Source organism: Aquarana catesbeiana, linkage group LG01 (genome assembly GCF_042186555.1).
Source record: "Aquarana catesbeiana isolate 2022-GZ linkage group LG01, ASM4218655v1, whole genome shotgun sequence".
Lineage (NCBI taxonomy): Eukaryota > Metazoa > Chordata > Amphibia > Anura > Ranidae > Aquarana > Aquarana catesbeiana.
In genome coordinates this window covers 930376784-930400799 of record NC_133324.1, presented here as the reverse complement: position 1 = coordinate 930400799, position 24016 = coordinate 930376784, and the positions used below count along the sequence as shown (strand labels likewise).

At 42.7% G+C, this 24016-nt stretch overlaps 1 protein-coding gene and 1 long non-coding RNA gene across 7 annotated transcripts in view; one reads left to right on the top strand and one right to left on the bottom strand.

Annotated features, from left to right (window-relative positions):
- The window catches only part of LOC141120980 (uncharacterized), a 91040-nt gene extending 90209 nt beyond the window's left edge, over positions 1 to 831 (bottom strand). The window contains exon 1 of the long non-coding RNA XR_012240128.1: positions 627 to 831. This is a non-coding gene — a long non-coding RNA (uncharacterized lncRNA). The remainder of the gene's footprint in view (positions 1 to 626) is intronic.
- The window catches only part of DYSF (dysferlin), a 395589-nt gene that overhangs the window by 334382 nt on the left and 37191 nt on the right, over positions 1 to 24016 (top strand). For all 6 annotated transcript variants that reach the window (XM_073611045.1, XM_073611046.1, XM_073611050.1 and 3 more), the window contains 5 exons: positions 3863 to 3991; positions 8906 to 9061; positions 19249 to 19340; positions 19455 to 19625; positions 23789 to 23931. In XM_073611045.1, the coding sequence (XP_073467146.1) occupies positions 3863 to 3991; positions 8906 to 9061; positions 19249 to 19340; positions 19455 to 19625; positions 23789 to 23931 (691 nt within the window). The remainder of the gene's footprint in view (positions 1 to 3862; positions 3992 to 8905; positions 9062 to 19248; positions 19341 to 19454; positions 19626 to 23788; positions 23932 to 24016) is intronic.

The following is a 24016-nucleotide window of genomic DNA, read 5'->3' as shown; positions in this document are numbered from 1 at the left end:
AAAAAAAAAACAATTCCAGTATATATATATATATATATATATATATATATATATATATATATATATATATATATATTTACTAAAGCTACAAAGTGTAAAATCAGGCTCACTTCTGCATAAAAACCAATGAGCTTCTAACCCCAGCTTGTTCAATGAAGCTTTGGTAATAAAACCTGGAAGCTCATTGGTTTCTATGCAGAAGTGAGCCTGATTTTGCACTTTCCAGCTTTAGTAAATAAACCCCATTGTGTACTTAAAAGTGGGGTATGCCTATATATATATATATATATATATATATATATATATATATATATTAGGGCTGTTACTGATTAAAATCTTCGTGTTCAATTAATCGTTTTTTTATAATCGATTAATCGACTAATTTTGATTAATTATAACGCACATACAGATCCAACTACTTTTAGCTGATTTAGCAACGATGTTATGGCAACGGCCGAAGCTAGACATAGTGGGGCATGGCTAGGACATCACACGTCATAAACTCAGCATCACCGTGCCCATAATCTCAGCCTCACCGTGCCCATAATGCTGTCTCACCGTGCCCATAATTCTGTCTCGCTGTGCCCATAATCACAACCTCGCCGTGCCTATAATGGCAGCCTCACCGTGTCCATAATGCAGTCTCACCGCGCCCATAATCACAGCCTCACTGTAGTCTGTGCCTGGATTACACAGTCTGCGGGCATCTCCCGCTGTGTGTCTCGGAGCTGAGTGTGAAAACTTTGGCAACGTTGGGAGAAAAGTCCCGCCCTCCTCCTAGATCAGCTCATGTGATAGACAGAACACTGTCTATCACAGAACACTGCGTCTATAGACAGAACACTGCGTCTATCACATGAGCTGATCTAGGAGGAGGGCGGGACTTTTCTCCCAACGCTGCCAAAGTTTTCACACTCAGCTCCAAGACACACAGCGGGAGATGCCCACAGACTGTGTATGACATATAGTAGAGGAGGGGGAGGAGGGAGCGCTGCGCTGCAGCCACAGCTTGGCCCAAAGCAGCCCCAGGGCAGGCAGCCTACCGATCCAAAAAATTAACGATTAATCGAGGAATTAATCTTTAATTTCCACAGCCCTAATATATATATATATATATATATATATATATATATATATATATATATACCATAGTTTGTAGGCACTATAACTTTCACACAAACCAGTCAATATCTGTTGTTAATGATGTTGCTTAGGGGTGATGTTTACTTAACGGGTGGAACATACCCTTGATGTTTTTACTCTTATGTTCTTGTCTTAATTTATTTTTATTCACTTTTTTTTTTAATCTAAGAAATACTGGTTATACAAAAAATAAAAATAAAAAAATCAATATACACCTATTGGGATTTTTTTTTTTTTTACCAAAGACATGTAGCAGAATACATTTTGGCCAAAATTTATGAAGAAATTATTTTTGTTTTATTTTTTTATTGAACAAGTTTTATAGCAGAAAGTAAAAAATATGGGGTTTCTTATTTCAAAATGTTTGGTCTTTTTTTCGTTTATATCACAAAAAAATTAAAAACCCAGTGGTGATCAAATGCCACCAAAAATAAATTTTTTTTTTTTTTTTTTTATTATTTCATTTGGGTACAGCGTTGCATGACCGCAATCTCCTGTTAAAGTAGCGCAGTGCTAAGTAGCAAGTAATGGACTGGTCATAAAGGAGGTAAATCTTCCTGAAGCCTGCAGTGGTTAAATAAAGTGGCAAATCCCTGGACATAGAAAAAGAGACTCCACATAGTCTAGTCCTGTTTCACCATTTATTCGATAAGTTCGTTAAAAGTCCAATATTCAATAACACAGTGCCAGTCCCGAAAGTGATTGTATAGCTCAAGGTCAGTTCCGTATATGCTATGAGCCAATTCACTTTCCCCAAAGGCTAAAAGCTGAAAGGACCTGATGTGCTTCGGTGGAGATCGTAGTGATCTCGGCGTTCGGCACTTCCTCCTTCCGGAACAGGAACTAGCACTCTTCTCTGCATGTACGGCTCTTATGGACGTAGAGCAGTGCTCGGGAGCAAGCATGCAGCAGTGCCCCCATAGCAAGCAGCTTGCTGTTGGGGGGCACTGGTCAAGGGGGAGGAGCCAGGAGCATTGGTGGGGGGCCTAAGAAGAAGAGGATCTGGGTTTTCTGCTCAAAACCATTAAACAGAGCAGGTAAGTATAACATGTTTGTTATTTTATTTTTTAAGATGAACCTTTAATATCACTTAAACCACTTCAGCCCCGGGAGATTTGGCTGCTCAATGACCAGGCCATTTTTGCGATTCGGCACTGCATTGCTTTAACTGACAATTGTGCGGTCGTGCGACGTTGTACCCAAACAAAGTTGACGTCCTTTTTCTCCCAAATATCACAAATAGAGCTTTCTTTTGTTGGTATTTGATCACCTCTGCGGTTTTTATTTTTTGCGCTATAAACAAAAGAAGAGCGACAATTTTGAAAAAAAACACAATATCTTTGACTTTTTGCTATAATAAATATCCCACATTTTTTATCAAAAATAACAAATTTTTTCCTCAGTTTAGGCCGATATGTATTGTTCTACACGTTTTTGGTAAAAAAAAAATTGCAATAAGCGTATATTAATTGGTTTGCGCAAAAGTTATAGCGTCTGCAAAATAGGGGATAGATTTATGGCATTTTTATTTATTTATTTGTTTTACTAGTAATGGTGGCGATCTGCGATTTTTATTGGGACTGCGATATTGCGGCGGACAGATCGGACACTTTTGACACATTTTTGGGACGATTGACAATTATATAGCGATCAGTGCTATAAAAATGCACTGATTACTGTATAAATGTCATTGGCAGGGAAGGGGTTAACACTAGGGGGTGATCAAGGGGTTAACTGTGTTCCCTCAGCGTGTTCTAACTGTAGGGGGGAGGGGACTGTCTAGGAGGAGAAAGAGAGATCGGTGTTCATTTTTAGTATGAACACACGATCTGTCTCTACCCCCCTGAGAGAACTGGGATCTGTGTCTTTACACACATCAGATCCTGGTTCTAGCTCCGTCATGAGCGACCACGGGAGCCCGGCGGTCATCACGCCCGCAGGACACTCGCATCGGCTCTGGGCCAAAAGGCGAAGCGGCGTAAGGTAACGTCGTTTTGCCCAGCCGCGTGCCATTCTGCCGCAGTAAAACTGCGGCGGTTGGTCGGCAAGTGGTTAATGTATCTAGTGCACCGTTCTTAAGCTCAATGTTAACCCCTCAATATCAGTTTTCAGTTTCTATATTTCCAAAAGAATTGTGCCAATAAAAGAGATCTACTTTCCCCAAAAAAAGTCATTTCGGGGGTTTTCATACAATTTTGTCATTTTTATTTTTACTGCAAAATCTTTGGTCTCTTTTCCTTTTTGTGGTACAGAATAAAAAAAAATAAAAAAAAAAAAAAAACAGAGGTTAATAAATATCTCCTAAAGAAAGCTCTGTCTGTCTGAAAAAAAAAAATAAATAAAATGCATTTGTGCACAGTGTTGCATAACAGAGTAATTGTCCGTCAAACAATCACATTGCTGAAAAATGGCCTAGTAATGAAGAGGTATTACAGGCTGCTGGTATTCAAGTGGGTAAAGAAATCATGTCACAAGGCGACCAGAAGGCTCAATTAAAAAAACCTTTAACATAAGGATAACGATCTTTGTTTTAGCCATGTGACTACAATTTTCAAATCTCATTGGACAAGTTCACTGTCACTTTTTTGTGAAAATAAAGAATTGAGCTAAGGTTTTCTTTCAGCAATGACCAAGCCCAACCTGTACATAAATTTGTTGACTGCAGTTGTATAATATTTTGTATAGTAAAATTCCAACTATTCGCATTCTTCTCCTGCAGGTTCTGGAAACGGAATTAGAGAACATTGAGGATTATGAGGCCCTATCAGACTTCTGCCGGACATTCAAACTTTATAGGGGAAAATCTCAAGACGAAGCTGAGGACCCTTCTGTAGTCGGGGAGTTTAAGGTAACTAAAAGCACGCTGAAGCTTACTTCTGTTTATCTATAGCTGAGAGGTTGAATGACCCGCTGCCTGCAAATTAGATTTATTAGATAATTTGCCTGCAAATTAGACATGTGCACTGACAAAAAATTTGTTCATTATCCTTTTCGTTTCATTCAGTCTTTTGTTTTTTTCAAAAAACAAAAATTTGGATTTTCGAATTTCCGAATTTTCAAATTTCAAATTTTCAAATTTCGAATTTCTGAATTTCAAATTTCCGAATTTCAAGTGTTCAAATGTCCAAATTTTCGGATTTCCGAATTTTTGAATTTCCGAATTTTGAATTTTCAAATTTCCGAAAAATTCGGAAATTGAAAAATTTGAAAATCGGAAAATTTGAAAAAAGAAAGAAAATCAGTAAAAATCGAAATAACTAACTAATAATAACTAACTATTAAATTATAGGTATTGGAATTTCCATTCAAATTTGGCTGTTTGTGAGTGTAACAAATACAAATTTATCCGAAGTTACGAATTATCCGAAATAACGAATGCCGCATCTAAACAAATGGAATGGAACAAATTAATAATAAATAATAATAATAAAAAGGTTTTATTATTATTATTATTATTTATTATTTTTTAGATTGTTACGTTCCATTCGTTTAGATACGGCATTCGTTATTTCAGATAATTCGTAACTTTATTAGTTAGTTATTATTTCAGATTTTCGGGTTTTCAAATTTCCAGATTTTCATTCTTTTGAATTTTTATAGACTTTCAGAAATTGGAAATTTCAAATTTCCGAAATTTCCAATTTCGAATTACCGAAATTTTGAATTTTTCGAATTTCCGAAATTTAGAAATTTCGGAAATTGAAAAATTCGGAAATTTCTGACTTAACTAATTTGTCAAAAACAAATTTAAAACTAAACAAATTGCACATGTCTACTACAAATGTCTCTAAGGGATGTGGGCCATAGTGGGTAACCTAAAGGGTATTTATTTATTTGCTCTCTTTTGGCCTGATAAACACGGTATACCTTTGAAAGAGTTGTGAGATATCTGCACAAAAAGTGAAAAAAAAATACGTATTGATCCTATCAGAAATCCAGTTAGCTGAATCTCAGCTGGTTCAGCAGAGACCGCCCGAGATTTAAACTATGTTTGGGCATGCTGAATACACCCAAGTTGATTGTGCGATTATCGCTAGTGGCTTGTATATCCGCTAGCAATAATCACTGTCTTTTATAAAGAAAGCCAACAACTTCAGGCACATAGCTTAATATAATTAGAAACATTTTGTGTAACTGAGTGCAACGTCATGTGGAACTTTAAAGCAACCCTGAAAAAAATAAAAATAATTAAACACATTTTCCTGGGTGCACCACAATGTAAAGCCAACATAAGCCCTCCTAAATTAGAAGTTCCACTTTGTTGCAAAGGAAATCAGGGAAGTAACTGAAGAAGAGAACTCTGCAAAAAGCAGCATTCTACAAGAGTGCCAATTTTGTCAAGAAATATAGGAAGAACACTTATTTTATGAATGTATTAATGCCCTCCCAGTAGTTTACAATAGCAAATTTACAAAAACTAAAGCCTGCCAAGATTCGTCAGGAACTGGCGGAGATTTGAACCATGCATGGGCAGGCTGAACGCACCCAAGTTGATCAATCGATCCTGCTGGATTTTATATGCAATTATCGCTAATGGCTGTTAAAGCCGCTAGCAGTAATAACTGTTCTCTCGGCGGGGATAGAGTAAGAGAGGGTTATAACTACTGTCATTGTCCCATTGGGGGGATTTCCCTTCACTTCCTGTCCCATAACCAAAACAGGAAGTGAGAGGAAATCCCTGCAAATTAGGGAAATTCCTTGGGGGGCCCCCAGGTCACCAGAACTAGTGTCCCCATTGGAAGATTTTCCCTCTATTATTGTTCTGGGGACAACCCAAAATGTGTGATTTTCTCTTTCTTTCACTTTTGATGATAATGGTAAACAGGACAAATAGAGAGGGAGGATCTCAAATGTAGCAATAAAAACCTAACAGGTATTCCAATCCCTCTGCACTGCATTCAAAACTTACAAAAAAGTTTTCCTTTAGGTATACTTTAATTTTTTTTTTAAACTGTACCTTAAATGTGTATTTCTGCTTTTTGCAGCCAAATTGGGATAACAAAACAAACAAAAAAAAAAAAGAAAGTGTTACCAGCCCCCTGCTATGCCCAATAGAATTCCACCCCAGCTGCTGCTCAAAAAATGTGCTCGCCACTAAATGCACATCTACTGTATCAATATATAACCAAAGTGGTGGATTGCACTTGTGTTACACACATGTAATTAATACGGGAAAGGTTCCCCGGGTGGGGTTAGCAGCAAAGTAAATAATATCAAGAAGTTAATAAAATCAAGAAAATCAAAGAGATTCTTTATTGTTAGCATTGACATATTCATGTAACAGTTAAAAATATGAGCTCTGGGGAGAGGATAAGATATCATTCCAAATACAAAAAGTGAAAAAACATAGAGTATAGTTACCCTCCATTGGTAACTATACTCTATGTTTATTTCAAAAAGAAACTGTCTATTAACTACTTGTTGATATTTGAAATGTTAAAATATAATTTTCTAAATAGCAAACCTATTCCCTGAGGAAGACTGTGACCATGTAGGTTGAAACGCGTCAGCTTTTGTAACACAGATCTTGTAATATGTGATGCTGTGTATAATCTTGTGTTTGCACTTTTTGTATTTGGAATTATATTATATCCCCTCACCAGAGCTCCTATTTTTAACTGTTACGTGTATGTCAATGCTAACTTTTTGATTTTCTTGATTTTATTAATTCCTTCATATTATTAACCTTGCTGCTAAAAAAAAAAAACCCTGGGGGAACCTTTCACATATTCTTTTCATTTGGGGTGTGCAGCATCAATATCCCTCATATCATGTGTCTTTCCTATGTCACATGTAATTAAATTAATAATTAATTAGTAATTAAAAATAAATTAACCAATATCAGTTTCGTTACAAATACCAACATGTGCATAAAACAGCTTAAGCTGTAATAACAATCACTTCCCGACTGCAATACGTATATATATTTTGCGTCTTTGAAGTGGTTTACTGGAGTTATGGCTTAAGCTATCAGCTATAACCCCAGTATTCTCATTCTCATAAAAGCGATCCGAGCAGCTGATTAACCGCTGGATCACTTTTAGAATCAGCGGAAGGGGTCAACCCTTCCCCTTCAGCAGCTCGCCGGTGTTTCTTGGGCTTACCGTTCTTACCGGCGAGCCTGCAAAGTGATCCGACGGTGGGCATGGCTGGCCATAGAGGAGAACAAAGACCAGTGTCTCATCACCTTTATGATCTAGGAGGACAGGAGCGACGTCTAGACTTCCAGTCTAGGGGCATAGTAAACATTTTTTATTTAATTTTTTTAAGCAAAAGATTACATTGTTTATGATCTTTTGCTTTCAAAGGTAGAGGAGAGATTTGGGGTCTTATAGACCCCAGATCTCCCCATACAGAGGACCAGACATCCCTTCTTTTTGCTACAAGGGAAGTTTACATTCCTTGTAATAGGAATAAAAGTGATAAAAGAAAAAAAAATTAAAAGGGACAGTCGAAAAAATATAAATAAATAACAAAAAAAAATGGAAGCCCCCCCATCCCTTCATGCTCACGCACAGATGCGAACACATACGTAAGTCACACGCGCACGTGTCAGTGGTGTTCGTTTCACACATGTGAGCTATCACCGTGGATGTTAGAGCAAAAGCCATAATTCTAACTCTAGACCTCTTCTGTAATTCTAAACAGATAACTGTAAACAATTTTAAAGCATCGCCTATGGAGATTTTTAAGTATCATAGTTTGTCACCATTCCACGAGCGTGCACAATTTTAAAGCTTGACATGTTAGGTATCTATTTACTTGGTGTAACATCATCTTTTATATATTAGCAAAAAATTGGGTTATATATTGTATTTGTGTTTTTTTTTTTTGGCATTAAAATTCATTAAAGTGTATTTTTTCCCAAAAAATTGCATTTGAAAAATTGCTGTGCAAATACCGCATGACATAAAAATTGCAATAATCACCATTTTATTCTATATGGTCTCTGCTAAAAAATATATATATAATGTTTGAGGGTTCTAAGTAATTTTCTAGCAAAAAGTACAGATTTTTACTTGTAAACAAAAAGTGGTTAAGCAATTGAGCTATTTTGCTCCACAAATACTGTCCAAAAATGTGATCTGTGCTCCAAATTCACAGTGTTGTGTTGCAAACACAAATAAAATCTATCATGCCCATGCAAGGTATTAGCAACCCCATGCTGTGATCCCGCATTCCCCTTTTAGGTATGGACCCACAATAAGCTTAAGACCCTTAAGAATATAATGGGTCAGTAGGTGCTTGTGTAACCATGGGATTCCACCACTCCGTATCGAGTAGCCATTTCCAGGCCCCTCCACATCAGACTCTTGCTCTCAGTAAACTTAAATATGGAGACAGAAGAACCGCAAAAAAACAATTAATTTTACCAAAAGTTTATCAAATGTAAAAAGCATAGCCAGAGACCAAATAAACCATTAGAATGTGCGTTCAAATAATATGGTGCCTGACCGACACCAGCGATGCAAGAATAACCAAGGTTATTCTGGTTCCGAAACTAGAGTCAACATGCTCTTCACCGGCAGGAAACATAAAAAGTTTATACAAAAGTGATTGAGAGCATTTTTACAAATTAGCAAAACTGTGCATGCCTTTTTTTGTAACTCATCTCAATTAATAGCGCATCAGACTGCTTCCAGAAAGGTCTAAACAGAGCTAAAACTTTGATTTTTAACTAAGGAAAATAGTTTAAAAAAATAAATAGATGTTTGGACAAGCTGATTACACAAAAGTTTACACTTTTTTTTTTTTTTTTTAGGGATCCTTTAAAATATACACTCTTCCTGAGGACCCAAACGCCCTGTCACCACTACAACAGTTCCGCCAACTGCCACCTAATGGGTTACAAGAGTGCTTGGTCAGGGTCTACATTGTTCGGGCATTTGGCCTGCAACCCAAAGATTCCAATGGCAAGGTAAGCAGTGACACGGTGCAGATGCTCATTTTAAAAGTAATTCTGAATGAACCAGAAACATTTATGACAGTCCCATTAGCCTAGTTTCACTCCAAACTCCTAAAATTCAACATCCTGAGATCACGGGACAAGTCTGTTCAAGTCTGCTTCCAAAGGCGAGTGGCTCAGGAATCCTGCTCTGTTCAATATTCTGGAGCTTCAGGTGGTTTGGCTGTCCCTACTTTGCTGGACACCCCATATGGAGGGTCATCATTCAGGATTCAATCAGACAGTGTCACAGCAGTGGTCTACATGAACCAAAAGGGAGGAACCAGAAGTCTTGCCATAACAAGGGAGGTAGTATGAATTCTGTCCTGGGCAGAATGTCATATCCCAGCCTTATTCACCGTTTACATCCCAGACATGGAAACTTTGAAAGCAGACTTCCTCAGCCAGCAGTGGAATGTTTTTACATTCAGAGTTATTTCAAGACGGTCTCAATTGGGATATGCCAGATGTGGATATCCTGGCCTCCAGGTTCTACAGCAAACTGCACAGGTTCTTCTTCAGTTGCAGAGATCCTCTGGCAGAAGCATTTGGTGCTCTATTGGCTCCATGGGATCAGCATGTCAGCACAATCTGAGGTATATGTTTTCTCCCCTGAAATTCCCTTCTTGTCTGCTCCAATCAAAATGAAGGACATTCCGGTGATCCTCAAAGCTTTGGATTGGCCCAGACGCATGTGGTTTTCTAATTTGATCAATTTCCTAGTAGATGCTCTATGGACTCTTCCACATCAACCTGACCTTCAGTCCCAGGGACTGGTTTACAATCCTGCTGCAGAGTTGCTGGCTTTAATGGCATGGCCATTGAAGCCCAGGTATTGAGGGAAATCATAGGAAGGTGACTCCTATGATGCTTAAAGTTAGAAGCAAGGTCTACCATAGCACGTGGAAGGCATACTTCACTTGGTGTAAAAAATTAACTTTCATCCCAGAAAGCTTGCTGTGGAATAAATCCTGGACTTTATGCATAAGAGTCTGGATCAGCATTTTGCTCTAAGTACCATCAAGGAACAGATCTCAGAACTTGAAATCTTGTTTCAAGGTTGTCTTTCATATGGCTACCCTTGAGCTCTCACCTGTGACTTGGTGGGATCTGAATTTGTTTCTCTAAAAGGTTTCGAAAATACCTTTTAAACCTATCAGGCATATTCCTTTTTTACACTATCGCAGGGTTGCATTTTCTTATTTTCATCATCTCTGCGAGGTGTGTGTCCAAGCTGATGGCTTTGTCCTGTAAAGAATCCTTTCTGGTCTTACACGGGAACAAGCTGGTATTGAGGCCTAGCGCCTCCTTTCGATCCAAGGTGGTTTTGGCCTTTCCCCTCAATCAGGGTATTGTTCTTCTGTACCTCTGTCCAGCGCCAGTTCATCACAAGGAGATCTCCCTGCATGGATGCAGTTTATGCCGTGTGTCTACCTTGCAGCCACTGCTTCCATTTAGGAAACTGAATATCTTTTGTCATCCCAGATAGTCCCAATAAAAGAGAATCTGCTTCTCTTTACACCATTTTCTCAATGGCTCTGACAGGTCATCATTCAAGCTTATGGTCTAAAGCCGGGGGGGCAGCAACCTGTCCATTGTGATCTGTGCCAATGCTTCCCCCCAGCCCCCGCCGCACTCCTTTTACTAGCAGAGGAGAGTGAGAGGCAAAACAGTGCTGGATGGTGTTAGGGAGCACGGCAGCTACTTTAGATAACTTTTCAATTTAACCAGCAAGTGATTGGTTGCTAGGCGGTCCTAGCAACCAGTCATCATCCTCCATCCAGCACCATGCTGCCTCTCACTCTGGGTTGCAGGGGGCACTGCTATAGAGGAGGGGGGTGTCAGAGGTCACTACAGTAAGGGGGGGGCATAGAGGACACTGCTATGGGGGGGGGCAGAGGACACTGCTATAAATACAGATTCTCTTTACACATGTGCAATTGGTTTTGGTCCGAATACAAATTCGGAAAATTTTTGGTTATTCTGAGATTCGGATGTATCCGAATCGCCAAATGAAATAACGAATTTAGTTGAAATTCATTTAATTTTGTCTTGTATATTTGTTTTTTAACAAATTCAAAATTTTCGGAATTATTCGAATTTGGACAGGTCCAAAAGTTATTATATTATTATAATTCAGTGTGAGGAATAGCTGGTTGAGGAGCGGGCCGGAAAGATGGCCGCTGCGCCCTTAACAACCCATGACTCATCAGCAGTCAACGCGCTTCCCAGATGACAGATGAATGTAAAACAAAATAATGCTGAAAAAAACAACGTGGGGTCCTCCCCCATCCATACCAGACCCTTATCCGAGCATGCAGGCCAGGGAAGGGGGGGGCAAGCGAGCACCCCCCCTCTCCTGAACCATACCACATGCCCTCAACATGTCCCCATGTTGATGGGGACAAAGGCCTCGTCCCCACAACTCTGGGCTGTTGTTGTAAGGGTCTTCAGGCAGAGAGCTTATCGGAATCTAGAAGCCCTCTTTAACAAGGGGGCCCCCAGATCCCGCCCCCCCATTGAATGAGTATGGGGTACATAGTACCCCTACCCCTTCACCAAAAAAGTCTACAGAGTAAATAAAGACACAACACTAGTTTTTGACAATTCCTTTATTGAAAAATAAAAAATATTGTCCCCCCGGTGTAGATCTATCGTCAATCACAATGCCCGCCACACCGCTGGTCCCGAAAACAGAAAAAAAAAAAACCTTTGGTCTCGTCCAAGGCTCCCACCCTCTGCCTGCTTCTCCCTTTGACATTTCTTAAATAACTAAGGGGCGTAGTCACTCGATGACGTCATCTTTTTCCCCCTGCCTCCTTGTGACGTTAATGATCCCTGCCCCTTAGCCATTTAAGAAAGCTATTTAAGAAATGTCAGGCGAAGGAGCAGGCCTCGTGTTGTGTCTACTCACTTAGTACCCATTCATCAAAAAAGTGTACAATGTACCCCATACTTATTCACATGGGGGAGTGTCATGAACATGTGTGACCAGAACCATGTGATCTGCGACAGAGGACACCAAAACGTATATAAGTGAATAATATAAAGTTTATTAAAGATAAGTGATAAATAAGTAACACCCCAAATAGTGCTCAACAAACCAACAGAAACCCACAGACAGATAATTATATACAGCCTAAGGAAAGAACCAAAATCATAAACAATAGCCAGGCCAGGGTCATATACAGCAGATCAGCAGGTGGACAGGGGATGTTCCAGAAACATAAACGTAAGCCAGGCCAAGGTCATACACAGGGAGATCAGTAGATGGGGTAAGGAACAAAGGACAGGGAGAGGATGGACGGATCAGACTGCAGGGTAGGGATGAAGATAACAGGTAGGACAGGATAGGGATCAGCACAGGGAAACAGGATCAGATACATGGGTCACAGGTTCAGGGCACAGGAACAGGTTCAGAATCAGAATCGAATCACAAGGTAGCAGGTCAGGGCACAAGGAAGATACCAAGGCAAACATGTGAGTGTTTGCTGGGTATTTATAGGCCTGTAATTGGTCTCAAGTGACACCTGATTGCAAGAGGTGCTGTCTGCTCCACACTGCCAGGATCCATCCGCTGATGGACGCCAGTACTGCGGCCCAAAGATGACATAATACTATCAACAGGGGAAAGCTCCCCTGGCAGTTCCAGACTGCCAGGAGACACCTGCTGGTGGACCACAGTACTGCACGCCAAATATCAGGCAGTGTCATCAGCGGATGAAACCTTCCCTGACAGTACCCCCCCCTCAAAGGAGCGGCCTCCGGACGCTCCAACTAGCTGCTGCTGGGACAAGTCCATGGCATCAAGCTGGGCAGCAGGCAGAGTCACACTAAGCTGGGTAAGAAGACAGCCCAAAGTATCAAACCAGGTGACGGGCAGCTCAAGCTGGGCAGCAGGCGTAGACATAACAGGCTCAACAGCAGGCACATCAAGCTGGGCAGCAGGCACGGACACATCAGGCTGGGCAGCAGGCACGGGCACATCAAGCTGGGAAGCAGGCACGGGCACATCAAGCTGGGAAGCAGGCACGGGCACATCAAGCTGGGCAGCAGGCACGGGCACATCAAGCTGGGCAGCAGGCACGGGCACATCAAGCTGGGCAGCAGGCACGGGCACATCAAGCTGGGCAGCAGGTTCGGGCACATCAAGCTGGGCAGCAGGCTCGGACACATCAGGCTGGGCAGCAGGCACATCAAGCTGGGCGGCAGGCTCCGGGTCATCGAGCTGGGCGACAGGCTCCGGGTCATCGAGCTGGGCGACAGGCTCCGGGTCATCGAGCTGGGCGACAGGCTCCGGGTCATCGAGCTGGGCGACAGGCTCCAGGTCGTCGAGCTGGGCGGCAGACAGGAACACATCAGGCTGGGCAGCAGACAGGAACACATCAGGCTGGGCAGCAGACAGGAACACATTAGGATGGGCAGCAGATAGGAACACATCAGGCTGGGCAGCAGACAGGAACACATCAGGCTGGGCAGCAGACAGAGGCTCGTCAGGCAGGGGAGCAGATAGGAACACATCAGGATGGGCAGCAGATAGGAACACATCAGGATGGGCAGCAGACAGGAACACATCAGGCTGGGCAGCAGACAGGAACACATCAGGCTGGGCAGCAGACAGGAACACATCAGGCTGGGCAGCAGACAGGAATACATCAGGCTGGGCAGCAGATAGGAACACATCAGGCTGGGCAGCAGACAGGAACACATCAGGCTGGGCAGCAGACAGGAACACATCAGGCTGGGCAGCAGACAGAGGCTCGTCAGGCTGGGCAGCAGACAGAGGCACATCAGGCTGGGCAGCAGATAGGAACACATCAGGATGGGCAGCAGACAGGAACACATCAGGATGGGCAGCAGACAGGAACACATCAGGATGGGCAGCAGACAGGAACACATCAGGCTGGGCAGCAGACACCAAGACATCAGACTGGAAGGCAGGTACCAAGACATCAGACTGGAAAGCGGGCACATCAGACTGGAAAGCGGGCACATCAGACTGGAAAGCGGGCACATCAGACTGGAAAGCGGGCACATCAGACTTGAAAGCGGGCACTTCAGACCGGAAAGCGGGCACATCAGACTGGAAAGTGGGCACATCAGACTGGAAGGCAGGCACCAGGACATCAGACTGGAAAGCAGGCACATCAGACTGGAAGGCAGGCATCAGGACATCAGACTGGAAGGCAAACACATCAGACTGGAAGGCAGGCACCTCAGACTGGAAGGCAGGCACCTCAGACTGGAAGGCAGGCACCAGGACATCAGACTGGAAGGCAGGCACCAGGACATCAGACTGGGAGGCAGGCACCAGGACATCAGACTGGAAGGCAGGCACATCAGACTGGAAGGCAAGCACCGAGACACCAGGCTGGAAGGCAAGCACTGAAACATCAGGCTGGAAGGCGGGCACATCAGACTGGAAAGCGGGCACATCAGACTGGAAAGCGGGCACATCAGACTGGAAAGTGGGCACATCAGACTGGAAAGCGAGCACATCAGACCGGAAAGCAGGCACCAGGACATCAGACTGGAAGGCAGGCACCAGGACATCAGACTGGAAGGCAGGCACATCAGACTGGAAGGCAAGCACCGAGACATCAGGCTGGAAGGCAAGCACCGAAACATCAGGCTGGAAGGCGGGCACATCAGACTGGAAAACGGGCACATCAGACTGGAAAGCGGGCACATCAGACTGGAAGGCAGGCACCAGGATATCAGATTGGAAGGCAGGCACATCAGACTGGAAGGCAGGCACATCAGACTGGAAGGCGGGACATCAGACTGGAAGGCCGGGACATCAGACTGGATAGTAGGCACTGGGGGCGTCAGACTGAGCAGCAAGCACTGGGACGTCAGACTGGGTAGCATGTACTGGGACGTCAGAGTGGGTAGCAAGCACTGTGACATCAGACTGGGTAGCAAGCACTGGGACGTCAGGCTGGGTAGCAAGCACTGGGACGTCAGGCTGGGTAGCAAGCACTGGGACGTCAGGCTGGGTAGCAAGCACTGGGACGTCAGGCTGGAGTGGATTAGCTGGTGCGGAGGCAGGTTGGGTTACTGGCAGGATCAAATGATTTGGAAAGAATTTCCGTTTCTTCTTTGGCTTAACTGCTGGAGATCTGTAGGTGACTGTAGGACTGTAGGTAGGAGGTGAGGCATACTGAAGCCAAGGGCTGGGATATGGCAAGGAAGGGGGAACAGCGGCCAGAGGAAGTTTTTGTGGGGAAATTGTAGGTAGTAGAGAAGAGGCAGGTGGGTTAAAGGCAGGATAGGTGCAGGAAGTAGAAACAGGGTATTGATACTTGGTGGGAAGCAGGGTATATTGGACTGTAGCTGAAGTTGCCATGGGTGTTGGGAGAAAAGACTTCTGAGCAGGCAGGTGTTTGGTAGAAGACATGGGGTGTTGTGATATATGTATAATCAAAAGTGCAGTGAAAAAATGCAGCACACCAGCCTGCCTATATAGTGTGCTGCATTTTTTCACTGCAATTTTGATTATACATATACGCAGGGGCGTTGCTAGGTCTGCAAAAGATCTGGGGCTAGAGCCCATAGCAGCAGTCACCAACCTTTTTTTGCATGCCCATGGGGGGGGGATGACCGGTGGTAAGCAATTTTTCACTGGCGATGGCACTTCAATCATCATGGCACCATGGTTGATATGGTGTCAGGGTGATTAAAGTGCATTATTTCTATTGTTACATTCTAATATATAATGAAGTGGTTCAACTCGCCATACTGCAGAATCAGTGGGAGCCCTGGGCGTGTCACTTGCCACATCTCCTGTCACCAGATGCAGCGTGTTACTTGCCACCGTCATCTGCCACTAGATGTGGAGTGTCACTTGCCATGTCGCCTGCCACCATTTGCAGATTGTCACTTGCCACGTCACCTTATAGAAAAGGGAGGAGAAAGGAGACGAATCTCCTTCTCCAAAACAAAAATGGGATTTTAACGGGAAACACTCTGTCCATTAATAGTAGGTAGAGACCAATCAAGTTAATAAAAATATACAAATTTTATTACAATATCAAAAGGAAAATATATGACAAAGTACATTTAAAAGAAAATATGACCATACAGTAGTACGTTTCAGAATTCATATGTGACTATCAGCCAACATGTTTCGCAAAGAACTATTCGCTTCATCAGGGCTAGACACGATATTATTGATTCATATAAACTGTAGAAAAACAGACAATCTATAATTATATAATGGTCATACATACAATTACATCATAATATACCAGTTGCAAGGTAAAATATTTATTGCAAGACTTCTCACCTACTGATACAAGTCAAGAAAATAGAGCAATCACCACCATTCGCCAGGCGTCATCTGTTGGACCAACTGGTGCAGATTGTCCCTGGGTGCCACATCACCTGCCACCATTTGCATATTGTCACTTGCCACGTCTCCTACCACCATTTGCAGATTGTCACTTGCCACATCTCCTGCCACCATTTTCAGATTGTCACTTGCCACGTCACTTGCCAACTGATGTGGATTGTCACTTGCCATGGCAGCCAGTGCCACCAAATGTGCATTCACACTGCATTGGTGGCAGGCTGACAGCACTGGTCCATTTAGTGAGAGCAGGAGAGGGGTAATGCGGGGCGGGCAGTGAGAGATAGTGTCATCTCGCTGCTCCCCGCCGCACCTCCGACTTTAAAGAAAGGGGGTCTGGCTGCAAAGTGTAGCTCCACGATGACAGGAAGCATGTGACCTCCACTCCACTGTGCTGTGAGGGCGGAAGAGTGCTAATGTGTGGTGGGCAGTGAGAGATGATGTCATCTCTCTGCTGCTCGCTGCACCTCGCTCCCAAATTGAAGAGGCCCGGCTGTGAAGAGCGCTGATATGGAGCGGGCAGAGAGAGAAATGTCATCTCTGCTCATCCGCCCGCTCGCTTCTCTCCTCTCCCCCGCCTCTCTCATACAGCCAGCCTGCCTCAGCAGCCGCAACCCGCTGGTTAGGCAGGGACCCTGCAGCAAGAAACTGGGGCTATGGGCGCCAGATTCGGGGCTATAGCCCCAATAGCCACCCCCTAGCAACGCCCCTGCATATACGGTAATTCAACAATTATTTAACCACCACGTCACTTTAGCGCTCCCCACTTTTTTCCTTTTCACATGTGCACTAGTTAGGGTGTAGCTGCTATATAATTTTTTCACCTATTCAACTAGGTTTGTAATTTCACTCAATTTAGGCGCGGGATGAACTATTTTTTTCACCATGGGGTGTTGTGAGCGGAGTGAGGCTGAGTGCAATATATTAGACCAGGCTTGGAATAGTGGCTGAACAAAACTTGGTTACATGCTGCCTGTCTAACAAGAGATTGCACTGAGTTAACACACTCTGATGACACCTGCTGAGAACATGAGGAATAATGTTCAAAGAAAGAAACTGGGTCATCCTCTAATAACCACACCAGAGACTCAATCTGATCAAAACTGAAGGGGGGAGAAAAATCATCCCTGCCCTCTGGAGTACTGGACGAGGCTAGCTCTACACACAGCTGAATCAGAGGCTGAACATTTTCAAATAGCATACCGCCCTGATCCACCAGAGAATGGGTCATACGGATACACTCCAGGAGCTGGCCCACTCCTTCAGGACCAGACGACAATAATTGTTATCATCCAATACCAGTAAGGCAAGGAGAACAACTGTTTCTGATTGCATCTTAGTAGCAGTAACAGCACTACAATGGTTCCTCTGCGCAGTCACTTCTGGTCAGAGATGGCCTTGGTATACTGTCATGTAACACCCCAAATACAAATACAAATAGTGCTCAACCAACCAACAGAAACCCACAGACAGATAATTAGATAGCCAAGGGAAGTACCAAAATCATAAACAATAGCCAGGCCAGGGTCATACACAGCAGATCAGCAGGTGGACAGGGGATGTTCCAGAAACATAAATGTAAGCCAGGCCAAGGTCATACACAGGGAGATCAGCAGATGGGGTAAGGAACACAGGACAGGGAGAGGAATGACGGATCAGACTGCAGGGCAGGGATGAAGGTAACAGGTGGGACAGGAGAGGGATCAGGACAGGGAAACAGAATCAGATACACGGGTCACAGGTTCAGGGCACAGGAACAGGTTCAGAATCAGGATCGGATCACAAGGTGTCAGGGCGCAAGAAAGATACCAAGGCAAACATGTGAGTGTTTGCCGGGTATTTATAGGCCTGTAATTGGTCTCAAGTGACCCCTGATTGCAAGGGGTGCTGTCTGCTCCACACTGCCAGGATCCATGGACGCCACTGTACTGTGGCCCATAATACTTTCAACAGGGGAAAGCTCCCCTGGCAGTTCCAGACTGCCAGGAGACACCTGCTGGTGGACCACAGTACTGCACGCCAAATATCAGGCAGTGTCATCAGCGGATGGAACCTTCCCTGACAGAGGGAGGCAGAATCTGGGGGCCCCCAGATTCCGATAAGTCCCCCCGCCCGCAGACCCCCACAACCACCAACCAGGGTTGTGGGAAAGAGGCCCTATTCCCCATTGACATGGGGACAAGGTGCTTTGGGGTGGGGTTCCCCTTAAAATACATATCAGACTCGAAGGGCCTGTTATGGATTGGGGGGGACCCCACGCTATTTGTCAGTGGGGAACATTCTGACGGCTGATAAGTCATTGGTTGGTAAGGACGCGGCAGCCGGCTTCCCGGCCCGCTCCTTAACAACCTGCTATTCTTCACACAGAATTAGAATTAGAATAAGTCGATCATTTTTCGACCAATCTAAATTCGAATCGTCCCGAAAATTTGGAATTCATTAGAAAATTAATAAACGAAACGATATTTAACGAAACAAAACTAAACCAATTCCAAAACGAATCCACTAAATGAAATTAGTAACATAATGAATCTATCCGAAACTAAAAAGAAATTCCGATCTGCACATGTCTAATTCTCTGAGCACTGATTAAATCAGCTTTAGAGCATACATGTAACTTCAACCAAGTAAATATTAAATATAAAAAAAAATAAAGAGTTCCTTCGTAGAACGAAATAGAGGAAAGTCACATTTTTGTCCCTGGGGTGTCCTAATCATATTTGGAGCTGAAGGGATAAAGGGTGATTAAAGTGTCAAATCCATGGGTATGATTTATGATTTCTCAAACCTATTCAAATCTGCTTTCTAGTGTGACCCCTACGTCAAGATTTCTGCCGGGAAGAAGTCTATAAACGATCAGGAGAATTACATCTCCTGCACACTGGAGCCCGTGTTTGGAAAGTAAGTTCAAACATGCTACATAATAAATTGAGGCTCCAAACAAATAATTCTGGATGTCCCTTATTATTGCTTTGTGTAAAAAACATGGCTCCCATTTTCTTTTGTGTTTTGTAGGATGTTTGAACTGACCTGCACCCTCCCGCTGGAGAAGGACCTGAAGATCACCCTCTATGACTATGATGTGATGTCCAAAGACGAGAAGATCGGAGAGACAGTCATTGACTTGGAGAACCGTTTTGTCTCCAAATACGGGGCTGGATGTGGCATACCTCAGTCTTACTGCATGTAAGTACACCAATTCTACAAGTCTGAGCCTTGCAGGTGCAACTTTATAAAGCAGACCTGTTTTTCAATACAGGAGGCATTGCTGCGAATGTCAGAGTAAGAGCAATAATTCGAGGGTCATAGTTTACAGTTAACTCTAAATTGATTACCTGTACACGCTTTTAAAACATTTCCTATGGACAATTTTATATGCCATGTTTTTTTAGGATTTTACATGCGTGCGTGATATTAAAGCTTCCTATGTCTGGTATCTATTTACTTGATGCAGCGCCATTTTTTATATTTTACCAAACATTGGTTATAACATTGTGTATGTTTGCACTAAATTTTACTTAACCACTTCCATACCGGGCCCATTCTGGCCCTCCTCTCCTACATGTAAAAATCATCATTTTTTTTGCTAGAAAATTACTCAGAACCCCCAAACATTATATATGTTTTTTAGCAGACACCCTAGGGAATAAAATGGCGGTTGTTTCAACTTTTTATGTTGCACGGTATTTGCGCAACAATTTTTCAAACGCGTTTTTTTTTTAAACAAACAGTTTGATGAATTAAAAAAGAACAAAACGTTAAAGTTAGCCCAGTTTTTTTGTATAAGGTAAAAGATTATGTTACGCCGAGTAAATAGATACCTAACATGTTACGCTTTAAATTTGCGAACACTCATGGAATGGCGGCAAAATTTGGTACTTAAAAATCTCCGTAGGCGACGCTTTAAAATTTTTTTACAGGTTACCAGTTTAGAGTTACAGAGGAGGTCTAGTGCTAAAATTATTGCTCCCACTCTAACGCATGTGGCGATACCTCACATGTGTGGTTTGAACGGCGTTTACTTACGTGTGCACGCGGGGACAGGGGCACTTTAATTTTTTTTTGTTTATTTCACTTTATTATTTTTATTTTTAGACTTTCTTTTTTTAAAAAAAAAATTTGATCACTTTTTTCCTATTACAAGGAATGTAAACATCCCTTGTAATAGGAATAGTGTGTGACAGGTCCTCTTTATGGAGAGACGCGGGGTCTATAAGACCCCACAACTCTCCTTTAGGCTGGAAAGCGTGAGATAAAAAAAAAAAATACCGATCCCATGCTTTCCAGCCGCGATCGCAGCTTTGTTTACAACCACAGCACGGACGTCATAACGTTGTGCCCGGGCCTCCGAAGGTCATAGAGATGACTGGTCTATAAGACCCCGCATCTCTCCTTCAGGCTGGAAAGCATGAGATAAAAAAAAAAAATACAGATCCCATGCTTTCCAGCTGCGATTGCGGCTTTGTTTTACAACCATAGCGCGGACGTCATAACGTTGTGCCTTGGCTCCGACGGTCATAGAGATGACTGGTGACCGTCTGGTCACCGGAAATCTCTATGGTTGTCATTCAGCGGCGGCGGATTCTTTCTCTGGGTCCCCGATGGCACGGGAGAGCCCGGAGAAGCACCGGAGCGGGGGGGATATCCCCTCCCGTCGCCTGTAAGAACGATCAAGCGGCGGAACTGCCATTATGATCATTCTTACGGTGCACAGAATCACTGGCTCTAAAAGATGATACCTGAATGATGCTGTAGCTGCAGGCATCATTCAGATATCCCCACTGAAAGTCAAAGATGTCATATGACGTCCTTGCGCTGGAAGTGGTTAAAGTGTTACTAACCCCACAAAAGTAAAATCAGTCTGTATGCAGTGAAGAATGCTTGTTATACTAACTATGGAACCTAAGGGGTTAATCCTACACATTAAGTAAAAAGGCTTTTTGATCCTGTCTTCTCTAATCCTCCCCTTCTTTTACTGTCCCCAATTCATCTGCTATTAGAACAGAGCCTTGGGGGCACTATGCAAATGCCCAGTTTGGTGTGTATTGTTAGAGTTATTTTTTTTGTTGGGGGGGGGGGTGCATGTAATCAGCACAGGGCCAATTAGCACTGTCCAGACAGAGGGTCAGAGGTCATGCAGCCTCATAGGGCAGTCAGAGGAGAATGAAAACTCCTCCTACAAGCTTTACAAGACTGCTAAATATATCTGCTTACTGTAACTGGTTCCTGTTTTTTTAATTTTCTTTTTCTTCCTCCTTTTATTTTATTTTTTTGATGGTTTACTAACATGCATAATGGGCTTCTATGATATCGTTTTATGGATCTCTATAATGTCTGTGTACTGTACATTGCATTCAATTTCTTAATAAAGGTGTTTTTTTTTTTAATGTGAAAAAAATTCACACAAATTTATTTTTTCCTGAAAATGTGAATTTCATAAATAGCTGCTCAACCACCATTTTATTCTCCGGAGTAATTTTCAGCAAAAAAAAATCAGATTTTAACATGTGTGGGAAAAATTAAAACATTGCCCCGGTAAAATAAAAAATAAATTCTTGAAACTTAAAAACCCATTGCCCTAGTAGACAAGTGATGACATAGTCTGCATAATCTGCAAGGTGCTTCGATTACTCCAGGTTTATGACTATGCCTGAATGCCTCCTGCATTTATGGATTATGCTTTTTACTATTTGATTTGGGAGTCTACATGGGTTTTCACATTACTAGTGAGGCAAACATGAATAAATCAACTAGAGGAAGAAGTCGAACCTCCCTTTTGGGGTTTCTGGTGAAGACTAAAGCCTCGTACACAGGATAGGATTGTTGGCCAACAAATCCGTGGACTTTTGTCCACGGTCCACGGTGTTGGCCCAAACTTGTCTTGTATACACACAGCCACACAATTGTTGGCCAATAATTAGGAACGTAGTGACGTACTACGTGGTTTTTCAGCTCTTTAGCGCCACCATTTGGGCTCCTTCTGCTAATTTCGTGTTAGTAGAAGTTCGGTGCGTGTTGATTTGCGCTTTTCATTTCTCACTTTTCATTTCGCGCTTCTCAGTTCGTTTCTGAACGGCCGTTCGTCAACCAGCCATGTTACGGAACCGGAGGAAATAACGTGTTATTTATTATTGGCCTTGGAGTTATTGCGTTGATATTATTTTTTAAGATGAATAATGATTTGATTTGGTATATTTTCTATATTTTTGGACGCATAGAATGCACTTTTTGGTTAAGTTCTATTGGCAGATAGCATGTCTAATTTTATTTGTTTTCTTTTTTTAATGCACAATAAAAAAAATAGTGGAGAATAATACTTGGCTATGTGTTTTACTTCAAATGACAGTTTCGGAGTCGGCAGTTACATTAAAAAAAATACAATGTAAAATTGACAAGGGGCACCAACATAGTTAAAAACTACGGGATAATGGTGTGGTAACTTGCCCAAATAAAAAAATAAAAAAAGCATAATAATATTATTCTTGATATCACTAGAAAAACAAAATCCTTACGAAAATTAATTTAGAATAACTCCATCAGTATCACCAGCAAAGCAGCTTCATTATTATCCCATTAAAGAAGAAGAGAATTGTGCGCTGCATTTCGAGATTCCATAATTTGCCGCGTCACGAATGTTAATTCTCTATTACGAACGCTAGTTTACAAGACCGACGGCTTCTGGCTCGTCCTTGCTTCCGAGCATGCGTGTTTGTACTTTGGACTTTTGTCTGATGGACTTGTGTACACACGCTCGGAAAATCCGACAGCAGACATTTGTTCTCGGAAAATTTTAAAACCTGCCATCCAACATTTGTCCAGGGAAAGTTGGCCAACAATTGTCCGATGGAGCGTACACACGGTTGGATTTTCTGCCAACAGCCTGTCATCACACATTTCCTGTCGGAAAATCCGATCGTGTGTACGGGGCTTTAGCTTAGCTCAGACTTCCAGTCCTAGGGGAAGCCCATTTTGCATTTGGTCGGTTGCCATTCCATGTTAAAATCAAGACAGATTTCGATCCGTAGATTCCATTTAAACACGGATACTGTGTGTTAGAGCAACTCAGGTTTTATTTAAAGTGAACCTAAGAGCCCCTTTAAGCTTTTATAAGTAAAGTTTCCCTGAACACCACCAGTTCCAGTGCCAACTTACCAGTCAATGAGAGGGCATAGGTGACCAATAAGGACATGCTCATTGGCAAGTGAACAGGCTTAGTGCAAAAGTTAGGAAAGTCAAAATGAAACCCCCAAAGCAGGATTAGCAGCCTGGTTGCAAATGTTAAAATATTGGGTTTCGGTGGTACATTGTCCTTCCTATACATGAGTAACTTCTTGTTTCTCTCCTCTCAGATCAGGACCGAACAAGTGGAGGGACCAGTTACGACCGTCTCAGCTTCTTCAGATATTGGCCAAGAAGCGTAACTTCAAACTCCCCGTCTACAAAAACAACAAGATCATCTTCCGTGGTCAGGAGTACAGTCTGTCTGATCTCGGTGAGCCGCTGAATACACACCTCTACATACACTTTATTGTCAAAAGTATTGGGACACCTGCCTTTACACGCACATGAATTTTAAT